The 27,531-nt window shown below is 44.6% G+C and overlaps 1 protein-coding gene across 1 annotated transcript in view; it reads right to left on the bottom strand.

The window, feature by feature from the left end:
- Nucleotides 1–27,531, bottom strand: part of PCSK5 (proprotein convertase subtilisin/kexin type 5) — a 456,194-nt gene that overhangs the window by 405,148 nt on the left and 23,515 nt on the right. The window contains 1 exon segment of the mRNA XM_032595566.1: nt 9,733–9,837. Coding sequence (XP_032451457.1) covers nt 9,733–9,837 — 105 coding nt within the window.

Genomic DNA, 27,531 nt, shown 5'->3' with positions numbered 1-27,531 from the left:
GAAAAAACTGGATTTTATTCCAAAGTCAACGGAAAGTCATTGAAATATCTGATCTATGTGTATCCTAAGAAACATACTTCTGGTAGAGAATGACTGTGGAGAACAGTAAGAATGAAAATCCAATTGCCGTGGTCCAGGTCAAAGATGATGGTGGAATTAACCAGACTGGTGGTGGTACATGAGAGGAAAGTCCACAGGTTTGCAGACTACTCCATTTTTGGCTTGAGCAACTGGATAAATCATGGCGCCATTTATTAGGAAAGAAAGAGTTGAGGGCAATGGTGACACACAGGAATTAAAAGTATCATATGTGTCATACTAAGTTTTGGATACTTCCTAGACATCTAGTTGGAGATGTCAGGTAAATGAGAGAAGGAGATATAAATTTGAAGCAAGGACACCAGCATAAAGGTGAGCCCTGGGCTCTCCAAAATACACAGGTGAGCTGGAGCGGGTGTCATCGATGACAAAGACAGAAGGTGCACGAGAGGCAAGAAAAAACTGAGAGAATATGGTCTCAAGCCACTGAGAGCCATTTTTCCAGAGGAGCAAATAAATGACTGACCACTGTGTCAAGTGAAAGGTAGAGTCAGATGAGATCAGAGATGGGTCCACAGGATTCGAAATAGCAAAGCATTGTTGATATCAACAAAAGCTGTTGCACTATGGATAGTTTTTTTTAAAAATCGTATGGTATGGAAGGCAACTAATCAGAGTCATTTTTATGTGTTTGTGTATCCTTCCCAAACTACCCTGTGTGCGTGGAACTATATACATATACACATAGGTCCTTTCTTTGTGTTTGAACATTAAACATAAATGGGAACGCATATTCTATTTCTTTTTATACTGCTTTTTTAACTTTATGTATTATTCCGAAGAACTTTCCTCATCAGTATGTCTAGATTTGTAACACCATTTTATTAGCTACTCACTGCTTTGTTGCAAGGGTTTAACCTATGCTTTTGATCTTTTCCTACGTGTACAATTCATTATACCATGGTATACTGTATACTTCTCAAAGTACCAGCATGAACAATGATGAGTCTTCACACGGAGGGGAGATCTGGACATAGGAGTTAAGAGATCACCCTACAGAGATCAAAGCTAAAACCAAAACTCAAAGATTCTTTCCGTTGCACCATATTGCCTCCTTTTATGTTCCAAGAATTGATTTCTGTTTGGTAGAACTGAGTACAAACACAAAATTCACAAGCACTTCTCAACAAATCAGGCCTTTTCAAGGGTGATGTTCTAATTAGATTCCTTATTTACTCTTGCATTCATTAAAATAAATACAGAGATCAGTATGATTGCTTTTCAAAGCCAGACAATTAAAATGGCTTTGGGTTTCCTTGTCGTTGGCTGGCTTTTGTTTGTTGTTTGCTGTTTTCACTTACCCCTTAGGTTTGCTTACTTATTTCATCCTGACTTGCCCTGGGGTCCCCAAAATTCCTTTCTTAAGACCTGTTATAGACTAAACGTTTGTGTCCCCCACCCCCCCACCAAATTCATACACTGAAGCCTCTGACATCCAATGGGATGCTATTAGGAAATGGGGCCTTTGGGAGATGATTAGGTCACAAGGGTGGAGCCCACATAAATGCCATTAGGGTCCTTATAAAGGAGACCCCAGAGATCTCCCTTGCCCCTTTTGCCATGTGAGGGCACAATAGGAGGACAGCTGTCTATGAACTAAGAAGTGAGCTCTCACCAGACACTGAATCTACTAACATGTTGATCTTGGACTTCCCAGCCTCCAGGACTATAAGAAATAAATTTCTATTGTTTATAAGACACCCAGACTATGGTGTTCTGTTATATAGTGACCCAAATGGGGACAAGACCTATCTAGAAATTTACAATGTTGTCATCACCCAACATTTTCTAGATCAAGCACCTACTTTTTTAGAATCTGATACCTTAGAAATACTACCCAAACTAAGAAAATAATAAAGATTTTTACATTTTGTATCCTTCCTTCAAGTGGCTGAAGTGACATGCAAAATCCGTATCGACCCTACCTTTCCCCATCAAATCTCTCTTTCTATTTTCACATGGCCGTCACTTTTTTGGCCATTTGTTCTTTTCTTTGACTTGTCCTGTTTCCTTCAACCTTCATTTCCCGTTAAGGCTCTTCCCCCAGTGCAGTGACAGGTGTCAGTGGAAAAGTGGGCACAAGCGAAGTTGGCATGCGTGCTCCGTCCTGTCCTCGGCAGCCTTTGCTTCAGAACTTAAGCGACCTGAGCCTCTTCTCTGTGCCCGAAAGACACTCGTATTTCAATTTGGAGACTGAGACACGGAGAAAAATCACCTTTGAGCCGCTCAGCGGAGCACGACCAACCAGCACAAAGGCTGGCGTTCAGGTGAGGGTAAGACCCCAGCAAAGTTGCGGGAAGCGTTGAAACCCGTCTTTCGTGCCTTCCTCCCTTTCTCCCGACACAGCCCCCTCAAGGGGTCACGCACTGGGATGCCTCTCGGCTGCGTTTCCTTTGGTCCGCACAAATATTTTTAAGCTTTCCAATTATTTGCCAACATGTGAAATCGGGAAACGTTACTCACGGGTTCTGCGGAACGGCTCCCTTACGCACAGCAGGGGTTCTCCACTTCGCTGGTTGCCCGATTATCTTATATCTGGCCCATCTCACTCATTCTTCTGATCTGCACTCCCAGTGTAGGTATGTGAGTTTATAACCTTTCAAAATGAAGGACTGCCAAGGGCTCTCTAATAAAGACTTGGCAACCGTTCCAAAGTAGCTGAGAATTTTATTTTTGTTTTTTTTAAATTCACTCCTGCCTATGAGGGATCTGGGTCGCGACCCAAACCTTCCCACCAAATAACCCAGCAGCGTACAATCTGACTCTGGTCTCTGACCGTCCAGACATCTGGTAGACCTGGCAACAAGACCGTAAAGAAGGGGCGGTGGAGAACACAGCCGAATCTATACATGCCTCCTTCCGTCCTCCCCATACTCCCAGCCATCCTGCCACCATAAATGTGCCAAAGGTTGCAAACTCGCGGCCGAAAGGCTTTTGCCAGGCGTATATGTGTTCTAGAGGGGTTTTTCAAAGACACGGAAACGCTACCCAAAACGAGACAGGACTTGACTATAATGGCTGCACTTTGCAGCTGGAAAGGCGGCAAAGAAGGCAGTCTGGAAGAAGAGAGCCCCCAGTATGCCCCTTGACTGCCACGTCCACGTCCTCCCTACACATCATCGGATGCAAGCCCATGCTGCTTCCAGAAGCACTCATTCTCGGGACACTCGGAAACTGTCGCTCACCGATGACACGCTGAGAGGCATATGCGTGACCGTCACAGTGATGACAGCTGCTAAGAACACAAGGCCTCGGGTGCCTGCCCGAGAGAACACGGCCACCGTCATCCCACCTCAACGCACCCAGGATCATCGCACACGGCTGGATGGGCACCAGCCCAGGAATGTTCAATTAGAAACCGGCACTTCACGAAAGAAAGTCAAACCATTAAGCTATTATCACGTTTAAAGGCAAAGAGCAGAAAATTAACCTGCCAAAGAAAAACAGTTCACAGGAGCGGCTGGAATGAGGGCAGGTGGGGCGAGAGGAAATGGAGCGTGGCCTGAACAGGAAGCACCTGAACTCAGGTGAAGCCAATTCCGCAGCCGCGTCAGGCCAAGTGCAGTCTTATTAGGAAAAAGGCGGAGCTGCGGTTCATGGCTGGGAGTCCGGGAAGATTGAGTTCAGACGCTTCTGAGCATGTATCTCTCCCCAAACAAGGTTTCTTCACTTCCAAGGCTCTGCTAGTGATCGGATGCATGCGAACAGTTTAGAACTAGTCTGCCTCAGAGCTACGAAAAAGAGGTAACTAATGTGCTAGTTGTCTGCCTGGACCAATCAGAGATCAATCAGAAGCGGAGGCAAAATATTCCAAAGCGACAAGGTGAATCCATGGGGAAACGGGGTTTGACTGATACGACATGGATTTGTACAGCCCTTCAGGAACACTTCAGGACACGTACCCCGTCACATGATCACATGTCTTTCCGTCCTGAGGCAAAAAGAGGAAAAACGCTAGTCATCTGAAAATCAAATCCTGGGCACAGGAGGTACCGACTTGGGTCAGGAAGGAACCTGAACTTACCTGTCTTCTTTCCCAGGTCTGATTTCCTTCTGATCTTGCTAACCACATCCAAGCACCTCATTTCTCTCCTCCTTCCTTTCTCTATACCCCTTTATTGTCGTTGTACGATGCTTGAACACTCAGCCTGAAAATTCTCTTCGGAGGAAATGGCTTATGTATAAATGTAATGAATGGGCAATAGCTTTGTGAGCTAAAGGCTTGCACTTAATTCTGGCCCACATTTACAGAGGGACAATTACTGCTTCCAGAGAATAAGTAAGGGGCTTCAGATATTTAAAGAGCTGTTATGTAGAAGTCTGGAAGGCAAAAATATGGGTAGAAGTTACAAGCAAGCAGATTATAACTCAACGAGTTAAATCTCTTCCATTATAGAAATGTTTCCTTTGTCCAATACTGAACTCTGTCACCGGGCCTACTTAACAGGTCTGAAAAACTCCCTCTTAGGACGACACTGGAAGGTATGCCAGCATTGTAGGAAAGAGAGAAGTCTAAATCTAAAGGTCCTACGATTCTGCAGTAAATAATATTATACGAATAGGTTTTTTTTATAATGAGATACACAGTCGTACACATCCACATGATCGGGCAGTTTGACAAACTTGAACTTTAGGAGGAAACTAGACAGGAGAGGTGCCTATCCCTTACCCCATAGCAGAAGGTGACCTTAGGGATCCCTAGGTGGCTCAGTCAGTTAAGCATCTGACTTCGGCTCAGGTCATGATCTCAGGGTTTGTGAGTTCGAGCCCTGCGTCGGGCTCTGTGCTGACAGCTCACAGCCTGGATGCTTCGGATTCTGTGTCTCCCTCTCTCTCTGCCCCTCCCCCAACCCGCCCTCTCAAAAAAAAAATATTAAAAAAATTTTTTTTTTTAAAGAAGGTGATTCTATCCTAGATCTGGATAAAAACTGACCTGTAAACAGACTTGAACTCAGTAAAAGATAAGAGGTTGAAAGGCCAGAACTTTCAAGATAAAATCTAATGGGCAAAATAACCTGTGCTTGCCGATCACACATGGATAAGACACGGAGACCTGACTTAATGGCAGCTTGGTGTTAGTTTTTTGTTCTTTTTTGAAAAATTGTTTTATTTTATTTTTGATGTTTAAGCTCCTACTGTAATAGGAAATTTAGGATTCTGGTTTTTCTGTTCTGGGTAAGAAGGAGGAGAATGAAAAAAAAAAAAAATCCCGCCTCCGCATGTCCCTTGTCTGCATGGGCAACACAAAAGCTATAAAGAACTTCCATTCTGAAGCTCTCTACAGACGACAGCCTCCCTGACCAAATGCCAGAGGGCTGGCAAAGATTTCTAAACAGATTAATAAGAGGCTTCGGAGAATGTTAACTCAAAACCGTCGTTCCTGAAATTTAGCTGAGGTCTCTTGGAGAAAAGCTGGCCAGTCAAAAAGAAAGACACGGATAAGAGTGTCGTAAGAGTCCGTGATCCAACTGCTGTAATAATGTACCAACACTCTCTGCAAGACTGTCATTACCGTACTAGGGATGCTGTCTTAGAAGTCTGTGAATCACTGTCATTTAAAAAGCTAATCATAACATAATGTTAACACATGGAAACCAGGCTATTCTTGTTCCCTGGGCTCATGCACCCCAACTGACCACAGCGTTTTCTTAGCACCAGGAAGATCCTTCTTATAGCGTCACCATTTTTGCATTTCCTTCTTTAGAGCCCTCTAAATAAAAACAAAAGCGGGGGGGGGGGGGGAACCGTGCAATTTACTACAGGAAGCAAAAGCCAGGATGTGTTTACTGTGTGTATTTCCTGCAACTCACTGGTTCAGTTTCTCTCTCTGAAGATAAAGGCAATCAGAAATGACGCATTGCCAACGTTTTCCAAGCCTCTGACGTGGCCCCATCACCCGAATCACACACGTGCCTCCACTCTAGCACCCAAGCCGTCCACCATACACACACCCAACGACAAAGAAAAGAAGACCTTCCTAAGAAAGGAAGTCCCGCGGACACTAGGTTTATACTCCCAATGAGATCGGCTGTGAGTTGGCCACATAAAGTTAGCCAGCACACGGTGACACGGTCTCAAAGGATCTCCGCACAAAACACTTATTCATCAGAAAGGGGAAATGAGTCATTTTAAAGTAGAGAAGACTGGGGGCTCAGGAGGGTAAGCATCCAACTTCACCTCGGTCATGATCTCATGGTTCATGGGTTCAAGCCCTGCGTCCGGCTCTGTGCTGACAGCTCAGGGCCTGGAGCCTACGTCAGATGTTGTGTGTGTGTGTCTCTCTCTGCCCCTCCCCTGCTCTCTCTCTCTCTCTCTCTCTCTCTCAAAACTAAATAAACATTAAAAAAAAAAGAAGCTACCCCAAAACTTAGAAGCTTAAAACAATGATAAAAAAAATAAAGTAAAATAAAATAAAATAAAATATAAAATAAAATAAAATAAAATAAAATAAAGTAAAATTAAATAAAAATAAAGTAGAGAAAACAGGCAGACACCACACGTGTCACCACCAAGTCACCAAAGTCAAAGTCACGAGTAATGAAACCAATCAACATCATGCACATCCCGATGTGATGCTCTGAGAAGAGCCCAGCACTCTTCCGGTGCTCTTGCTAAACCTGAACTAATCATGACATCAGATGTTCCACAAAATAACCGGCCCGTAATTTGCAAAAAAAGCGCTAGCAGTTGAAAGAGGAAGAAAAAATAAAAAGAAGTCTGACACGGTATACAAAGAGGGCGTGGGAAAAACACAACCACACGTATTCTTGGCTCAGAACAGAGACAACTGGCAAAGCTTGTACGAAATCGCTAGATTGGATAATAACATTACATGACGGCTAATATCCAGAGTTTGGCCAGAACGTGACCCGTCTGTACTTCTGGTTATAGTAGCCGAACGTCTTTGGTTTTAGTCAATACACAGTGAAGTATGTAGAGCGAAAGGTGCCTCGTGTGTGTAATCTGTTCCCAAATTTTCAGGAAAACACTTCTATACGCAGCTACGGACACACACCTACACGTGTGGGCAGGGGGGTGGGGTGGGGCGGGGTGTGCGTTGTGCGTGTGGACAGAGAGGAGAGAGAGAATACGATCAAATGGTAAAATGTAAAACGTAAACAACATTTGGGGAATGTGGGCAGCTGAGATAGGGATTCTGCACAACGTTTTTGCGACCGCTCTAAGTAAAAAGTTTTTCAACATTACAAAATAGTAATAATGAGGGGCCTCTGGGTGGCCCAGTTGGTTAAGCATCTGACTCGTGATTTCAGCTCAGGTCATGATATCACGGTTCATGGGACTGAGCCCTGCGTCGGGCTCCGTGCTGTCAGCACGGAGCCTGCTTGGGATTCTCTCTCCCTCTCTCTCTCTGCCCCTCCCCTGCTCATGCTCTCTCTGTCTCAAAATAAATAAACTTTAAAACAATAATAATAATAATAATAATAATGACCCATGTTGGCCTGAGCTCTTCAAGGAGGGAGCTGGAACAGGAGAAATAACGTAGCACACATCCCTCACACCTGTTCCCCCATCCCCCACACTGAACAGCACCGTAATGTGCTGAGTTTCCCTGAAGGCGACGTGTGGAGGCCTGCGGTGAGTTCTCCTAGGGCACAACTACATCTCCAAATCCCCAGAGCCTGACCCAGGGCCTGCCATATACTAGAGGCTCAAGAAATGGCCAATGAATGAATGAACGAGCTGTAAGAAATATCTGCAAGAAACTGTAGACAGCCCCCAATTTGAGGTACCCCACGGGCCCAGTTGGTAGGATTGCGGCCTCTCGTATAAACAGCTGGGTGGGAACGAGGGCAGGAGGCATCAGAATAAAGACTTAGGTATGGTTCTCCCAAGGGGTGTTCTTTTTATTGAGGAGGAAGGGGAATTGAGCACGTCCCCGAGAGCTGGCCTGAGATGGCCCTACCCCTTTGGTCTCAGTGAGGAAGGGCATACATTCCGGGTGTGATGTGGGCCAGCATCCAAGGTCTCTATCGGATCCCGAGTAAGCTATCTGATGCACTGAGATAAGAGGAAAGGAAGACCAAGATTTCCCAAGATAACACTAGAGTCTGAAACAACTCCACATTCAGTAAATCCTTCATTAGGAACACAATGCCTCATTACATTCTGTTCTTACCTCCCAACCCAACTCGTATTTGGTTTCTCAAATTCACACTGACTACACACATGAGCTACGAAATTGGAATCATTTTAATTACTGAAGTTCAAGAAAGCTTCAAGAAAGTTGGTTAGCAGATGAAAAACGTGACTCTGCTTCAAAAATTTAGCTAATTCAAGAACGTCCCGACAGACTGCTTTGCCAGAGACGTTCAATTCTGAGTAGAGATGGGGAGGGGGGGGCAAAAAAATTTACAATCCTCAGGCCACCGGACTGCAAGTCTTAGGAGCTGTTCCTATAACCCCAAACTGGGTTACAGAAAATTGGGACCTACAAGAAATGTGCTTCCTCGAATCACCGAGATGCAATTTCATGATCACAGACGCCGGGTGATACTATTCCAGAAACAAATTAAACAAGGCGAACCATGGCACCTGGCAGAGGGCAGGACTTCCAGTGGCAAACACCATTTGCATATTAATTCAAATAAGGACTTCTTGCTCTAATAAGGGATACAATTTTCACAGAATCTCTAGGCGAGACCTGCTACTGCTCACGTGTAGGGACTTGTTCGCCAATTTATTTGAAAATGAGCTCATGTGGCAAAACATAATGGGGGAAGGAAACCTCACCAGTGAGCCCACAGAGGACCCAGGGCAGGCTGGTACAGCTGCTCTCTCCTCTGCTTTTCGCCTGCCACGTCTGGGGGGCCAAGTAGCTCCCTCTCGGAGTCAAGGCCTTTCTGTAACTTAATAAGGATGGGTATGTAACGCACCCTGAGTTTCAGCGGCCAGTGACTACTTTGTTCCTAACATCCTTCAGCTTCCTACCTCCCAGTGCAGAACCATCCCACCTCTCTAGAATGGAGTGGGAAAACGTGGACGTATCACACCTCCTTCTACGTACTTGCAAGGGGTATGTTGTCTGTATAACCCAAAAGGGCATAGACTAAAGACAACGCACAAGAAAGACACCTGACGCGCCCTCCCTCAAGGGCAGGAGCCGGCTTCTATCCCTTCCATGTTCAGTGTCCTTCCTGTCCCAGACACCGGGTGGCCAATGGCACCGCTCTATCCATGCCAGCTGAAATTGTGAGGATCCATGGCGACCTGAGGCCTGACCTACGGATTCTGTTAGAGACCCCGCTATGGAGTCCGGATAGGACCCCAGATCTATGTGCGACTTGTTACGATGGTGTGGAATTTTTATTCTTTCAGTACTTCTGAATCGATCAGTATCTCCTCCCACCACACTCCTCCCTTCTCCGGGAGGACCCATCCTTATGATCCCCCTCGGCTGTTGTACCAGTGTTTTACGGCAACGGCATATTCCGGGGCAAATCAAGCCATCGTCTATGTTTGTCTGAAGAGGAAGCCAAGACAGCGGACCAAAGGACAGTAGGGCAGCTCTTGAAATTTGAACCTTCACGCTGGTCATCGGTTCCCAGTGTGATATTACCAATGAAAAATGCAGAAGCTTTGCCTCTTGGTCCCCACCCAACTGGTTCTTCTTACCTTTGGTTCCATTGAAATGAAACTGTGGGTTCCTCTGCTCGAGAGAACTGACCTTTTAATCGTCCTGCTATGATAGAAATGGTAGTAGTCCTTCAGGGCTCCGATCTGCAAAGACAGGAGGGGAAGAACAAAAAGGAGTTAATGGAGTTCAAGGGAGTCTGCTGTTTTCCTGTTTTTCATTACAACAAGAACACAAAACAAAAAAGAAAAAAGGCCCATAAATTATGCAGTTGTCTGCTATGCTTAAATGTTACTTGAACCTTGGTGATCACTTTTCAAAAGAAGGACATGTGATATGAAATGGAGTGTCCTTGAGGCAGGGACTGCGGAACTAAAGATTATAATGGGGCAGCTTAGCCTCTCTGTATCTCCCTTTTAATGTTTAATTTATATGCAGCATTTTAAGTAATTCTATATCCATTTATATCCAAATGTGGGAAAGAGAAAAAAAAAATCAAATAGCTATCTGGTTATAAAAACACATTGCGTTCTGTTTGCTGCGAGAAATGTACAATGAAGGACCTTGTTAGATTATTTATATCATCAATTTGAAACAAGTCCTGAGCAGTTGGTCATTCACAGAGAAAACACCACTTGGTTTGTTTCCCGACTTAAGTAGACAGTATAAATACATAGCGGTTATTCATTTACTGCAAAGCTCAAAGTCGGATAGCAGTTTCTAAAACAAGACAAAGATCACAGACCCTACCTATCGACTAAGCATCCCGTGCAAAAAAACAGTTTGGTCCATGTTATCTGCGTCCCTTCTTTAACAAATTCATCTTTCTGTTTGTGTACCCTTTGTTTAGTTAAAAAGTTAGGTCTGTTCAGGATAGCTCTGAAAACGAGTCACTGTCCACTTGAGGCAAACAAAGAAAATCCCAGGCAAAATCATAGTCCCTCAGCAGATTATAAGATACGGATCACATACATGGAAATTGAACAATACACCAAACGAAGACAGAAGAGTTTGGTTCTCATTCCAGCTGACACAGCTCAGAAGTGGTTTCTTGGCTCAATCCCATGTACTCGCTATGTTTCCATTTCCATTCTTACAAAACTTGAGGTTGGACTAGTTAATTTCTAAGACCACCGCAGCTCTCCAATTCCATTCTTTGACACTGACCCCCTCCCCACCTTTTTTTTTTCCCCCTTTGGGTAATTACATCCAATGTCTATTTCTCCAGAAGACCATGGCTCTGCCCTAAAAGAATGACCATCAACAGGATATTTTCCAACTAGGACAATTCAAAAGTTGGGCTTTCTTAATTAAAAAAAAAAAAAAAAAAAGTCATTGGTCCAGGTTTATTTTTCCAGATAAAAGGTGTATTTTTTTTTTAATTTTCTTCTTTCCATCACATTTTCAATTATCCACCGCACCCCTCTAGTAGGGATGATCAACCCAACTACTGCACCATTTAAGAGTCATGCCTTCACTGGGACTTCATGCTCTAACTTAAGGTCTCTAATCATTATTAGATTTGACAATTTGAAGTCACACATTTTTAACTCACGGGGAAACTGCCCAGATGTACCCAGAAAAGATCGTGGACTCTGTCTGAAGCAGCAGCGAACAATGAGGGGGAGGGCCCAGATGCCAGCCTCAGTCTCCAAGAGTGTTTCAAGGAGGGATTTATGAGCCAATCTTAAGATTCCTGAGGACTAAGGGTAGAATTCACAATGGGCTGTGTAATCCTTTATAAGAAAATCTTAAAATCCCAAGAAGCTTAGAGCTTTCATCTCATGTAGCTTTTGTCAAGAGTGCTCCTTGGGTAAACACAGTAGTTCTTGAGGAAAGGAAAAGAAAATCTTTGAGGAAGAACGTTACACAGAACCTATCGCCAATGTGAAAAGGGTCAGTGAGTTCCAGGCCACGCCCATGCAACTATAATGGAAACGCTTTGATTATAGGAAATAACTGAACTCAATTGAACTAGTAAACTCAAATATGGATGAAATATACCCTGAAAACATATTCAGATCCATTATGGCCTCGTTGGTAAAGACTGGAATCCCGGGCTTCTGTAAGGTGTACGAAGCTGGAAAACAGAACCCTTGTCCTCGCTTCCCTTGCTCTGGGATATTAGATACGTCACTTAACCGTTTTGGAGCCTTCATTCCTCAACTGTAAAATAAGGACACAGGTGGCATAGTGGACAGATACCGAGTGTCAGAGTCAAACGGGGGATAAAAAAAATGTTTATGGGTGAATGTGGTTATGAGGACTGAATGTAGTCACACAAGCACTGCCTGGTCAAGCCACTGCCTGACACACAGCGTCACATTACCACTCTCCCTTTCAACTTAAATATAAGTCCTACGTTCTCTCACCTCCTATCCTGCAATTGATCCCTTGCCTCTATCCCTTGGTCAGAATTCCTCTTGGTCTACCCTAGTGTCACCTCTTAAATTCCCTTACGTAATTGGCAAAAGTCAAAAGGTCTGACGATACACTCTCGGCGAGGACGCAGGCACAAATGCGGCTTGCGTAGGACTGGTGAAGAGCAAGCCCAGAGACAACAGTTTGGAGAGCCATTTGGTGCTATCCATAAATTATAAGCTGTACCTAACCTTTGGCCCAGGCTTCCCACTTCTAAAATTTATTGGACAGATACGGCCACTTATGTCTGAGAATGGAGGTTAGAGCAAAGTTTGTAAAGCAGAACAACACAAACAACTCAACAACGAGCTATAATCGATAGGTCGAAGGTAGTAAAGGGAGGGAGAGAGGGAGGGAGGGAAGGAGGGAGGGAGAAAGAGGGATGGAAGGAAGGAAGGAAGGAAGGAAGGAAGGAAGGAAGGAAGGAAGGAAAGAAAGAAGGGAGGGAGACAATAGGACCCAATTTTTGTAGACCAAAGAAGGAATCTGAATTACGTATATGCTTATGAGTAGAGGATGTTTCAGGAAGAATACTCGAACTGCAAAGAGGGCCTTTCTTATTCTCACTGTTTATGCGTGTGCGTTATTTTTTAATGAACAAAAACGATTTAAAAATGAAAGAAATCACACAAATACGTTAAGGGCACATACTCAAATCCCACCTTCTTTTCCGGGGACGAATGTGCTCCCCAAAGTCTGTGTGCCCGGTACAAGAGCCGCGTTTATGCGGACCATTGAATCTCTCGGGCGGTAAGCTCTATTTTGTCTCCACCTTTCAGGGCTTCTGTTTCCTCGGGAGAGTAGTGCAATGGTGTCCGGGGACTGACTGCTGTCTCATTTATGGAATGCCCACCATGCACCAGGCAGCTGACCGCTCTTGTACATGTTGTCATATTTAACTTAATGCTCCCCAGGAACCCTGGGAGATAAATCTCATCCCTCTAATTGGATGAAGGAGGTCATCGAAGCTCTGCCCACGTGTATACAGCTAGCACGGTGAGGTGGGAAAACGCAAATCCCTGTTCGATGTCGCGCATCGGGGGGGGAACCCAGGTAGTAGGGTGCATCCTAGAGGTGGGCTCACCCCCCCATCCTTCCGGTGAGTTCTCCTACACTGTGGAGCTAAAAAGCTAGACTCGGTGCAGCTAGGGTTCTGACGTGACTAAGGTTCTGCCAGTCAAAGACGGACCACGGCATCGTGGGCCACGTGCTCAGAGGCATTTACGTGCGTGGCCGTAGGGGCGGAAGGAGTCTCGACGTCTTGGCCGCCAGCTTTCTGCGCATCCGTGCCACCCGTCCCGTTTTCCGGACGAACTGGTAAGAGATCGTAGGAGAACTCCAGCGGCAGCAGCGGGAAGCCTCCCCGTTCCTCGGCGTTTTGTTGAGGATGAGGCGGCAACTCTTGCCAAGGTCCATTCCGTGGCGTGGCTGTGGGGGAACGATTCTGAACGCGTGGCCTTCTCGACCGGTTCTGCAAGCTACTTAATAGTCTAGACTACTTAATAGTCTCTACTGAGATGCCTTCCCAGGTAGAACCACTGGGTCCCGTCGTAGGCTTCCTGCTAACTCTTAAAACTGGACCGATCAGAACTTCTGAAAACGTAGCCAACCCCTGACACACTCTTGTACAACTTAGAGCCCCTCCGAGTCACGTTCCTCTTGAGTCACGGGCTATGGGGCACCCGTCGGCCACAGGCCCCTGGATGACTCACTGTGTCTGTCCCCACCTCTTGTTCGAGGAGTACAGCTGCTTCTGGTCTTCTCAGCGCCACGTGCACCAGATCTCCTCTCCCAACTCTGTTTTCTACAACAGCAGCCGGAGCAACGCCCCAGAAGGCAAATTTGGCTATGCCACACGTCAGTACACCTGCCTACGTGTTGTAGGGGCTTCCCTCGGCTGTGAAAAGAAACCTTGAACGCTAACGAAGAATATAGTTTATACAGTAAAGCAGAGTAATCCTATCACAGTAACATCTGTGCTCTGCCCGGAACTATTCTACGCGCTTCGCCGTGCTCGGTGAACGAAGACCATCCTCCTACTCCGACCTGCGGGGCCTGCCTAACCCGGCTCTCTGGCCTCAGCATGGGTCACACGGGCTCTCAGTTCCCTGGACTCAGGCTGCACTGGCCTCTTCAGCTCCCTGTGTCAGACCTGCTGCTCCCTTGACCTGCCGGACAAGGAGCCCCCCCCGCCTCCTCCCTCTCCTCCTTCATCTGTCACCCCAGGTAGAAAGTCTTTAAAACCCCCGGGCCAGGGGCGCCTGGGTGGCTCAGTTGGTTGAGCGTCCGACGTTGGCTCAGGCCATCATCTCGGGGTTCGTGGGTTCGAGGCCCACACTGGGATCCTCTCTCTCTGCCCCTCCCTCCGCAGGCTCACTCTCTTAAAGATAAATTAACTAAAGAAAAAAATTTTTTTTTAAAAACAACCCCCCAGGCCAGCTAAGCTCCCACCGCCTCCCAGAATCAAAAATATACGCCCGTAGTTCTACCTCGATTAGAACAATTATCTGTTCAACGTCTGTGCTCCCAACTCTATGCCTGTACGTTCCAAGGAGATGGAGACACAACCACGGTGCTTCCCATTCTGTTTCCAGCTCCCGGTACACGGCTCAACACAGAATAGGTTCTCGGCAAAGACTACTGATTGACGACGTGAACATCGGAAGCCTTGAGCTGCTAACGTCGCACACGTTAGAGCTAGAGCTGATTCAAAATCTCTGGTAAAACAGGACCATCAAATTAAGGCTGGTTTCAGCAGAAATAATTTCATGCCACCTTAACTGCCAAGGTTATGGCGCGGAAGGTGATGCAGGCTGAGACGTCTCTATGCTGTTTTTGTTTTTGCAAGACAACGGCTGAGGAGCAGTGTGCATTAGTTCAATCATCCTCCATCATTCGAACAAAGTAATCTTTCACCTTTCAGAGGGACACACATTTTAAAATCTAAATATATAGATTTAAAAGCATGTTTGTGTCTCTTTTCTATTAATATGCACGTCCCTTATTGGCAAGAATTGTGTCTTTTATATTCTTTCAACAGCACTGAGCACGCTGAGGGCATTTAATAAACATTAAGAAGAAAAATGTCATGACATGTTGGGAGTTATTCAAAAGAAAGACAGAGTATGAAAACAGAGCAGTAATGTTATCTATAAGCAGGCATTCCATCTAGCTCCTCCAGGGTAACGTAAAACAAAAGATGACTGTGTTTATCTGTCATGAAATACCAACAAGGGCTAAAACAAGAAACAATATATAACTAACAAAGGGGCATTTTATAAATAAATCAGAAACCATAGGTGTATAAGGAAGTATAAAATCAAGAGCAGAATCACCAAAGCTCAACCTTTTCCTTAATCCCACCTAAAAGGAAAGAGAATAATTCCTTCCCTCTGGCCCCTCTCAAGCTCCTTTTCTGTGCAGTCACATACACACACTCTTCCCGGCCTAGGAACATAACCCTATTTGACACTAAGTTGATAAATTACATCTTTTGTTCCCAATTCTGTCGAGCATTTGTGCCTTTTCCTCTTTAGTGGAAGCCTCTCACCCTTGCACCCAGAATTTCCCTAACGTGACCCTCTCTCAAACCAAACTGCTCTTAGAAAAGTTTAATAAACCATTTTATACTAAAGTGTAAATGACTGATAAGACTCAATGTCTTAGTTCTTCCAGGAACAACTGAATTTGATCAGAAAATCAAAACTGAAGCCAAATAAATGGTCCGTTATATTTATAACTTTAAAAAACAAACACTGTCAGACAATGATTGGAGGGTGACTGGAGGGTTTTTTTATTTTCTGCCAACAAGAGAGAACCTTCCAGGTGTCCCTAAATGCTTATGTCACAAGTAAGCTATTGACTTCTGAGCAGAGGGCTAGGAGCCAGAAGACCCATATTTTATCGTGACTTTGACCCCATTGAGCAGCTGTGCAGCCTTTCTGAATTCATTCACCACCAACAGTCTCCCCTGTGCTGTAGCTAAGATCCCCTCCAGTCTAATGACTCCAGGCATAGAGTGTGCACATTTTTTATATACTCCAGGCATACAGTTTGCAAATATTTCATACACAGTTCTAGAGGGTGAACAACCATGCTCAGGACTGAGTTGTTTCCAGGGACATGGAACTTTTCAGCGCTTAACCTGAGACAACTCCCCATCAAACCTGGTCACCCTGGTCACGAAGCAGTCATGTCAAGGACCCTGTGGTCACCTTCATGAACGCTGTCTGCCTTGTTCTCCCTCCTGCCCTCTCTAATTTACAGATTTCCCCAAATTCTGAACTCCCTTTTGAAAGGTAACTGACCCCCATTCTACACATTTTTTTAAACAGGCAAGAATTTGAAAAGACATTTCACAAAAGGAGATATGCAAACAGCCAATGAGCATGTACAAAGATGCTCAAACGCTAATTAAAATCATAATAGTTCTGTACGCACACACAAATGCCTACAGGTTAAGGACAGACAATACCATGCTCTAAGATTGTGGAACACTGTAACTCTCACCCGTAGCTAGTGGGAGTGTAAAACGGTCCAATATCTTTGGAAAATCGTTTGGTAATTTCTCACGAAATACACCTCCTCCTCATGAACCAGACATTCCATTTCTGGGTATTTACCCAGAAAAAAAAAATGAAATTCTACTTTGAAACAAAACTGATACAGGAATGTTTACAGCAACTCTCTTAATAATGGCCCCACGCTGGAAACAATGCAACAGGTAAATGGTAACAGGTACACGGAAAATAAATTGTGGTATATCCCCATAGCGAAATGCCCAGCCATAAAAAGGAGCAAACTACTGATGTATGCAACAACGTCGATGAGTTTCCAAACCTCATGCTGATGCAGAAGAACGCTTCCTGCAGAATGCCACTGGTATGAAATCCTAAGACTATGTCAAACTATGATGACAGGAAACAGGTCAGCGACAACCTAGGCGTGGAGCTGGGACTGACTGGGAAAACCTGGAGAAATGTGGACGGTTGGGAATACTCTGTATCTTCAGTACGGGGATAATGACATCAGTGGTAAGTGCTTAGGTGAGCTGGAACGAGTTTGTCGTAGGCTTACGATCTAATTTCACCTCTCCCCAACACCCTGCTCAATGACATCACACTTGTGACTTGAAATCAACAAGGACGGAAGTATTAACGTATCAGGAAAAATCGGCAAAGACTACAAAATTAGGGCTTCTTTTCCTCTGGAAGAATCACTTGTTTAGTATTTATCAGCACATCACGGGGTACACAGATTTGTCAACACTCATCCGACCTCCTACAAAAATGGCTGCACTGGGGGGGGGGGAGGGGTACGTCAATGATACGTCAACGACGTTGATTTCAGAAGTTATAAATTTCCCTCTACGGATTTCTGGTGCACTCTCTCCCATCTGCGAGATGACTTACAGACTGGAAAACTTAAGAACCAGTTACGTGGGGCTGGAATTCACCTGTCAGCCCACATCTCTTCCCCCACTCAGGTGAGACGGAGAAGAACCAAGTGGCAAAGCCCACAGGTTTTACTGACCGACCAACCCCTTTCCGAGGCTCCGCGTGGAAAGGCCCGAAACGTCAACGTGCTGAATTCCATTTACAGTTACAGAAACAGCAACTAGATAAACTGCTTCTCCTTCACGTAAATGTTTTCTCCGGTGCCTCTTTTGTGCTTCCCCGAGAATATTAACACCTCTGCAATAATTTGCCTCCTGTGTTCCAGACTCTGTGACATTTAAAGTAGAACCTAAGAGAAGGTGGCCATGACTGCTTTCCCCCAAGTCACCAAGAACACGCCAACCTCAGGGTCTCTGCACTTGATTTTCCTTCGCCTGGAATCTTCTAAATCTGACACACAACCTCTCTGCTTTCAGATCTTTGGCCAAATGCCCCTTTTCCAGGGAGGCTTTCACGAACCACCTGATTTAAAACTGCTATCGTGCCCTCCAGCATAGCCCGCCCCCCCTTTCTTACTTCTCCCTGTAACATTTAACACCATGAACGTACATTATTTTTATTTATCCCATTTGTTATTGGTCTTCCCCCATTGGAATATTAGCTCCATAAGGGCAGGAATTTTTTTTTTTATTTCACTGATAGATTCGCCTTAGCTCCTCTTCACAGTGCCAGGCTTATCCAACAAATGTGTCGAATGAAGGAATGGCCCCTGTCCTTGGGGTAATCAAAGCCAGAGTGAGCATGTCTCTAAACCTCTGGGAAAGTTTCTTGCTCATTTCTTTATAACCCCTTCTGTGACAGAACATTAACATATAATGTAACATATGCTTTACGCTTACTAAATGTTGCATGAAGGAAGTCCCCACATGTTAAACGTGTCCGAGAATTGAGAATTTCCCACTCGCCAAAGTCTGCCTGTATATTTCTCAGTTCCCTCCCTTGTCCCTTCATAGTCTATGACCTCGCGGACTCACTGAACAAAAGCGATACTTACAACTAGGCTGTTGAGTTCATTGACTATTAAAGAAGAAGGTAAGTAAATGCAGAAACCTGATGAACCGCTAATATTTACGGAGTGCAAACCCAGGCATTACTGCGCTGGGTCCTCGCCACCCAACAGTAGGAAGCAAGTGCCGTGATTTCCATGTTACACGTGAGAAAGAAGAAGCCTACAAAGTTCAAGAGCTTACCTAGGGCCACACAGCTGGCAAAGCGTGAAGTTCAGGGGGATCCCGGGTAGCCTAACTCCACGGCATCTGTTCTTAACTCCAAAAGATGTTTTTTCTGAGGATGAATTTAAAACCATAGCTACCCAGAGATCTCAATTATCCAGAAGGCTGTGCTCTTAAGAGCTGTACACAAAGGGGATGTTTCCTAGGGATATTTCTATCCACTTCGAACAGATGCAAAAGCAACTTACGTTAAGTATCTCCACGTGAGAAAGTATCTTTAAGGCGGACCCTTCAGGCTGAAGTTCAAGGGCCATTCTAAGTTAAACGGTATTGTCTGGCACCATATATCTTCGATACAATTGTACTGGCCACGGAGTGCTACAAAATAACATGAAGGGTATCTTTCTTAGGCTTTAGTTTCGAAAATCAGAGACCCCTGGTGATGTCTTCCTAAATCCCTTCAAGTTCAGGCTCAGCATCTGAGCTCTTCAGAGAGCTCTTCAGAAAATGGCGTTAGGGCACATGAATTCAGAGAGGAGGCACTACCATATATATGCATATTTTTCAATCAGGGTGCTCAAGGAAAGATGAGTCATCTGTATGATTTCAGTGCAACGTTCTAAGATAGGCAGGCACGTGATGGGTTGAAGGCTGTCCCTCGCCCAAATGTGCGCATCCCAATTCCCAGAACCTATGAAGACGTCACCGTACGCGGCAAAAGAGACTGTGCAGCTGTGATAGAGCATTCTGAGACGGGGAGATTGTCCCGGGTTATCAGGGTGGGTCAAATGTAATCACAGGCGTCCTTATAAGAGGAAGGGAGCCAAGTCAGACAAGATGTGATGGTGGAAATAGAGGGTCAAAGAGAGAGACAGGAGCACAGATCAGAGACGGGTGAGGGGAGAGAAAGAAAGAGAAGAAGACAGAGGGTTTCGAAGATGCTATGCCACTGGTTCGGAAGGTGGAAGAAGGAGCCACAAGCCAAGGAACGCAGATGGACCTCCAGAGGCTGGAAATGAGTCTTCCCTAGACTCTCCAGAAGGAATGCGGCTCTGATGACACCTTCACTCTAGGTTAGGACTTCTGGTCGTCAGGACTGTGAGACAACGCATTTGTGTTAAGTCACGAGTCTGTGACTATGTGTCACAGGAGCAATAAGAAAGTACTACAAGCTAGAGCCAGTACCTGGGTAGACATCCAGTGAGAAGCAAAGGAAATGAAACCGGGGTCTATTAATTTTTGGTAATTTTGTGGACTCTCTGGGTGTTCAATGAACAATTTCCAAAACACTGAACCAATAGAATAACGGTTTAATATTGGCCCAGCACTGGGGTGCCTGGGTGGCTCAGTCGGTCGAGCGTCCCACTCGGAGTTTCAGCTCAGGTCACGACCTCATGGTTTCATGAGTTCGAGCCCCGCGTCGGGCTCTGCGCTCACGGTGCAGAGCCTGCTTGAGATTCTCTCTCTCTCCCGCGCTCTCTCTCTCTCTGCCCCTCCCCCACGCACACGGTCTCTGTGTCTCTCAAAATAAATAAAAAAAACTTTAAAAATATTAAAAAAAAAAATACTGGCCCAGCACTCTGCTAAGCTCTGTATTAGCACTATCAAATTTAATCCTCAACAGAAAACCAAGAAATAACAGAACTGAAAACCAAGATAAAGCCACTTGCCCAGCAAAGAGAACTAGCACATGGCTGGTTTTTTCAAAGCCATTGCGTAGCTAACACTACTTATAATGGAAGCTAACACTTACTGATGCTTTGCTAAATTCTCTCCTATCTTCCCAACAAGGGAAGAAGACTTATTCTCATTTTACGGGGCAGGAAGTGGAGTCGAAACACAAGAGAAGGTGAGTTACACGCTCAGACGAGAAAAGTGTGTGTGACTCCAAAACTCTAAGCCTTTTCTACAGCACTTTAACTTTTCCTTAAAATGTATCCAAAGGGTTCTGCTTTACCACTGATTGAATGGGCACGCTCAGATCCCACCCCCTTGCCCTCACCAATACGAGGCCTGATTGTTTTATTCTAAAGCTACCTGATCAGCAGAGTGTGGGAGACTCTAGGTCCCTGGAGTTCATCTTAAAAGCAAGTAATCAAAAACATCTTATTACGAATCCCGAGCAAGCAAGAAACAGACACAATTTCACAAAGGAAATGCGAGACAGAGAAAGAGTAAGCAGCAAATGTTCCCGTTTCAAGTGAGAAACCTACGGTCGGCCCCACCAGTCACCCGCGACACGAGACTTGCCTCACAGCAAATCGCAGAATATCAGAATTGGAAAAAACACCACAGCAGGATTTTAATCCGACTTACCCCACTGGACGCGGAATCCATTCTTCAAATGGGGCACGCGTTTCCTGGGGTAGCCTATTTGTCAGACACATCTTCCAGAGAAGTAGCCTAAGTCCGCTCACGACTCCTGGTCCTACCTAGCCTGTGGGGCCAGGCTGGGAAGGTCATCTGACCACCCAAGTTTTTCCTTTTTTTTTTTTTTTCTCACGCACCACGTCTTCCCTAAGGTCTTGCTTTCCCCAGACAAGCCAACACGTATAACACGTCCCCAGAAAATGGAGCCCAGAACATAACACACGTCAATTCCCCGTAGGGTGGAGCCAGGCTGCCGTCCATGATCCCATGACTTCCCTTGGCGAGGTTCTTCTAATCAGAAGTAGCTTAACATTGAAATATTTGTTTTCAGTTTGAGAATGAACTTGGCCCACTGAAGAAAAACATCCTCAGAAGCCCTTTTTAATGTGATTCTCCTCCGGTCTGCATTTTAATTTCTGAAGTGCAAATGTGAATGGGAAAGTTGAATGCCATTTTCTATATTCTACTCCATACATTGATAGCCCGCCGAGACATTAATGCATTTACTGAGTGTGTACAATATGCTAGGCACCGATCCAGAGACACTGCAGATAGAGTAAACAAAACGAAGTCTCTACGAAAATGTAGCTAATTTTCTGACTTGACTCTGCAACCCCGCTGTGGCCACCGCAAGGTTGAAAGTGACGTCTTCTTTGCTCCATCAGAATGTTTCCCTCAAAGGAACTCAATTTTTCATATTAGTATATGAGATAAGGACTGGGCTCAGCATCCAATATACACCGTGTTTGCAACAGCTCTTTAAGCATGAACTGTTAATGGCATTAGGCTTTTATTTCCTTCGATCCATGTGGGTCCAAAATGAGTCATTACGTCCTTAACGTAAAATAATCCTTGTATATTCCTCAGATAAGAGCATTCATTACTGCTATTTAGAGTCTGCTATTTTTTTTACCAAGTTTTTAAAGCCCCATCTGTAAGTAATTTCTGGAGAAACTAAAAGAAGGTATTGTTGAATATTTAACCTATTCCACCTGCTTATAAGCCACACATCACACACCCACAAAGGAAATAGAGAGTCCAAGAGAGGCTGAGAGAGAAAGAGCACACATAGCCTGCAGTTAGGTCTAAATTCTTTTCATTACTGATCACCTTAGCCGCTTGAATCCGACTTATAGGGAAACAAACAGAAAATAGCATATCTTTCGATAGTGAGAAACATTTCTTCAGTTACTGCTGGCATGGTAAATTTTCCCTTTAGATTCAACGATTCTCAACTTCTGTTATACATGAGAATATATGGGATATATAGTCTGTTATATGGGCACCACAAAAAATACTAATGTTAGGTCTCCCCACCCCGACCCCAGAGATTCTGATTTAAGAGTCTGAGTTAAGGGGCACCTGGGTGGCTCAGTCGGTTAAGCGCCTGACTTCAGCTCAGGTCAGGATCTCGCGGTTCGTGGTTCGAGCCCCGCGTCGGGCTCTGTGCTGACAGCTCGGAGCCTGGAGCTGCTTTGGAGTCTGTCTCCCTCTCTCTGCCCCTCCCCCACTCCTGAGCAAGCACTCTCACTCTCTCTCTCTCTCTCTCTCTCTCTCTCTCAAAAATGAATAAACATTAAAAAAAAGAGAGAGAGAGAGTCTGAGTTAAGACCAGCATTATCAGTATTATTTTTAAAAGAGCTTTCTAGGTGATTCTAATGTAAAACCAAGGTGAAGAATCACTATTCTAACCCATGCATGTCATTCTGCAGAAATAGAACGATCTACTCTGAGTCCAGCGATCTCCATTCAAATATTCCTATCTAATTAATTAAAATACATTTAAATGAGAAAAATCTCTAATTACTTTGACTTCAGTACCACTGTAAATGGCATGTTCTGTTCGTTGATTCATTTCTTTAATTATTTCAAAAGCCCTCCGCGCCTTCAAAAAAAAAAAAATTAGAGAACTGTATTTAGTATAACCAGATTTAGAACTCCTAATATTTTATTATATTGGTAAACAGAGGCTATTTTGAGCTCTGCGGCATTTTAAATCACACGTTTTGTTCTTAAAAGGGAAGATTCTGAATCTTTGAAGGGCGTGAGCATTCAAAACACGTGATAGAGCCTACGTACATTCAGGACACTTGATAGCTTTGTCATCCTCAATTAAAAAAAGAGTAAGTTGCTAGAAATGTCACAACCCCAGATTTCAAGACCTACTCCAAAGCTAAGCCATCAAAACAGCATGGCACCGACTCAGAAATTGACACACACATCTATGGAATGGAATAGAGAGCCCAGAAGTAAACCCCACAACTACATGGCCAATTAATCTATGACAAAGGAGGTAAGAATATCCAGTGGGGAAACGACAGTCTCTTCAACACATGGTGCTGGGAAAACTGGACACCACATGCAAAAGAATGGAATCAGACCACACACAAAAGTCAACTCAAAACAGACTGAAGATCTGAAACTACAAACCTTCTAAAAGAAAACATAGGCTGTGATGTTTTGGATATTGGCCTTAGCAACGTATTTATGGATATGTCTCCTCAGGCAAAAGGAAACAAAAGCAAAAACGAACTATTGGGGCTACACTAAAACAAGATGCTTTTGCACAGGGAAGGGAAGCAACCACAAAACAAAAAGGCCACCTACTGAATTTGCAAATGATCGATCTGATAAGGGCCTAACAGCCAAAAGATATAAAAAGAACTCACACACGCAACACCAGAAAAACCAACGATCCGATATAACAATGGGTAGAGGACCTGAAGAGACATTCTTTCCAAAGAAGACCTACAGATGGGGCCGACAGACACATGACAAGCCGGTCACCATCACTCATCATCAGAGTAATGCAATGAGTCAGAATGGCGAGCGCCAAAGACACAAGGAATAACAAGTGTCGGGAGGGATGTGGAGCAAAGGGAACCTTTGTGCGCTCTTGGTAGGAATGCAAGTTGGTGCAGCCACTATGGAAAACAGTATGGAGGTTTCCCCCCAAATTAACAACAGGACTACCGTAAGATCCAGCAATTCCACTCGTAGGTATTTATCTGAAGGAAACAAAGAGTTAACTGTAAAAGGGACAGGCGCTCCTGTGTTCACTGCAGCATTGTTTACAACAGCCAAGGTATGGAAGCAACCCAAGTGTCCACGGACAGAGGAAGGGACAAAGATGAGCCATAAAAAAGAATAAGGTCCCGCCACTTGCCACAACATGGATGGAACTAGAGGGTATTATGCTAAGTGAAATGAGACAGATAAAGACACATATCAGATGATTTCCCTCATGTGTGGAATCTAAGATACAAAACAAACAAACAAATTCTTAAATATAGAGAACAAACTGGCAGTTTCTAGAGAGGGGGCAGGTGGGGGTGCGTGCATGAAATAGATAAAGGGGATGAAGAGGTGCGAACCTCCAGTCACTAAAACAAGATTATTAGGAGGAGAAGCTCCCATTTATCTTTGCTAATGGCTGCTCACGGAAGCCTTGTACCTTTGTCCCCATCTTGGTCCTTCCTGGGGATTAGCAGATTATCACTTGCAGGACAGTGACCCCGAAACTGGGCCCAGAGCAGGGGATAAACGAGCATGTGGCATAATGGCAGAGGAAAAGTAGGTGAAGTTTCCAGCCAGATGTGAGGTTCTACCTACATCCAGGCAGAAGGGAGGTTGGCTCCTATTTTTATATCTCTTTGGCCAGTTACATTAAGGATGTCACAGATACACATCTATTAAAATAGATAAAAATAAGAGAAAAAACGTCAACACCAAGTGATGGTGAGGATGGAAGGCTCATACACTGTCGCCGAGAATCCTTGAAAAACAGTTCAGCAGTCTCTTACAAGATTAAGCATTCACGGACTAGATGAGCCAGAAACCCCACCCCTAGATATTTTTCCCCAAGAAAAACAAAAACTTAACGTTTACACACAAACTCGTACGTGAGTATTTAGAGTGGCTTTCGCCGTCATCACCAAAAACTGGCAACAACTCAATGTCCTACAACCGGCGAATGGGCCGAACACTGGCAAATCCATACAATGCAATACTTCTCACCAATACAGAGGACCAACCTACTGATGAATTCATCAGGGACGAATCTCAAACGCATTATCGCAAAGGAAGGAAGCCAGGCTCAAAAGGTTGCATACTATCTTGCTCCATTCATATGACATCCTAGAAAAGGCAATATAGACCAGGAAATACGTTGGCGGTTACCAGGAGTCGGGGGCACAGCAAGATTACAAACACGCGCTACGCAAGTCTCCTGAGGTGACCAAAGTGTTCTGTCTCTTTACTATGAAGGTGGTTACATGACTACGTCCGCTTGTCAAAGCTCATAGGCCTCACTTCAAACATTTGGAATTACTCAATGCAAACAGCAACGCTGAGAAAAGTGAGTCGAAATCCACGCCCAGGGATCCTCCAGGTGTGGCCCCGGGGCCAGAAGCCAAAGAGCAGCCGGACTGGCGTCCCCTGTGAACTTGGCAGAAATGCACAGTGACGTGCCCCGCCCCAGCCCGAATCAGAATCTGGCCATTGCCCTGTTCAACCAACTGACGGGGAAGAGGTGGGGAAGTGGGAACCACGCGTGACCCGGTGAAGCAACATTTTTAAAAGGACGCGCTTTGCTGTCTATGTCGACCTGTGCTGCCAAGATCAGGTACAAGTCGACCCTTCCACAAGCCCGTACCATCTGTACGGTAAAAAAAGAAGGGGTTAATTCTACGTTTCACCCTTTTATAAATGCTAAGAGCCCAACCTAGGTCTACCATAAAATTGGATTTAAAGTAGAATTTTATCCAAACTCAATTCTAGGAGATAATTAAAAACATTAATAATGTTCACGGCACTAAGAGAGGTGTAGTTATCTGTGGCACGTCGGTTCGTGTCAGAACCGAGTCAAGTTTCCAGAACAAAAATTTCCCAGGTGATATACATGCTAATAATTATAACTATTAAAAATTAAAAGTTGTCTTCCAATAACCATTAGGTCCTGCCATATTCTGCTTTACGCAGACTGTATCTTTTCGGCTTCTCCTTCCCATACGGAAGGATCGATAACAATTTCAAAATTCTCAATAAATGTCTGCAGCCACAAAGATCAGGTTTTTCCTCCTCTTCAAGAAAAAGGTTATTCTATCTCACTGGATGTCTTTGCAGCAAAGCAAAAAATGTTATTTTCACCCATCTGAATGCGGGTTCGTCAACCACCGAGAAGATGAATAAAGTCATCCCAACTATTAGCACAACTATATCAGCAGATACGCCGCTCAGTTTATAAAGCAAAGCTTTATTTGCATCAAATTATCAACATCTCCTCTTTGAGTCCTGCTTTATTCATGCTCCCTGCCCACGATATTCAACAACCACAAATTCATAATTCTGCATAAATGTACTATCCAGCCTTTCAATCACCAAGGGGCAAATATTTAACGTGATGCCAATTCTCGGTTGACATCTCGTGTTTCCGCAGATGCGTGCTGACGGCCAACGAAACGTGAACATCGGCTTGCGCAAAATACCGCCAGAGAAGCTCTTTTGCCCCTCCCCTCCGCACACACACTTGGCCCCAAAACATATAAAAATACTGCCGATGTTTTGGTTTCTCTGCGTGTTTTAGCACCACGGCTCGCTTTAAGAATCTGACAACCCTGTAAACAGGTAAAGTCATCCGGCCACATGTTTCTGTCTTGTTCCGTCCCACGTAACAATTAACTGCTTACAGCCACACCCTGTTTCCATCTTTAAAATGCTCCCCCATACACTGTTGTATGTAATTAAGATAATATCATACCTCTTTGTAGAGGTGGCCAGTTATTTCCTGTTCCTTTTATAATAAACCCAAAATGCCTTTATTTGGCCCAAGAGGACTACCACATCTGACTCCTGTACACCTTCCTAGTGCTATTGCCTAGCACTTCCTCATTCATCAGCCTCCAAACCCCAAGGGCCCTCTACCTAGCCTCAGGACCTTTGCACTTGCTATCCTATGGGCCTGGAATTCCTTTTCAATCTCCGATTGCCTAACCCTTCTCCTTCTGCTGATCTTATCTCCAAGATCATTGTCTCAGAAAAAGTCTTCTCTGAGCTCCTTGCTAAGTGACCTTCCCCGGTCACTCTCTGTCTGGTCAAGCTGTTTGTCTCCTTACAAACTTTTCAAATATCGCTATATTGCTTGCATATGTCATAGCGTTTGGCCCACAGGGTGCCCAGGAAGCACTTAGAAAATGAATGAGCGGGTGAATGAATGAATACTGTGAAATAAGAATTATTATCTTGATTTTCCAAATAATAAAACTGAGGCCCCGCTAAAGTCAGTGATTTACCCAACCTTTTATGATAAGCAAATGATAGGAACAAGATTTTTCTCCCACCAAGCTCAGTGCCCTTTTCACTATTCTATACTCAACCTCAGTAGGCTAACTAAGGAATATCGTAATTTGTGCTTGGAGTCATA

Source organism: Lynx canadensis, chromosome D4 (assembly GCF_007474595.2).
Source record: "Lynx canadensis isolate LIC74 chromosome D4, mLynCan4.pri.v2, whole genome shotgun sequence".
In the NCBI taxonomy this organism is placed as follows: domain Eukaryota; kingdom Metazoa; phylum Chordata; class Mammalia; order Carnivora; family Felidae; genus Lynx; species Lynx canadensis.
Note: the sequence above shows the minus strand (reverse complement) of the source record. Positions and strands in the feature narration are given on the sequence as shown.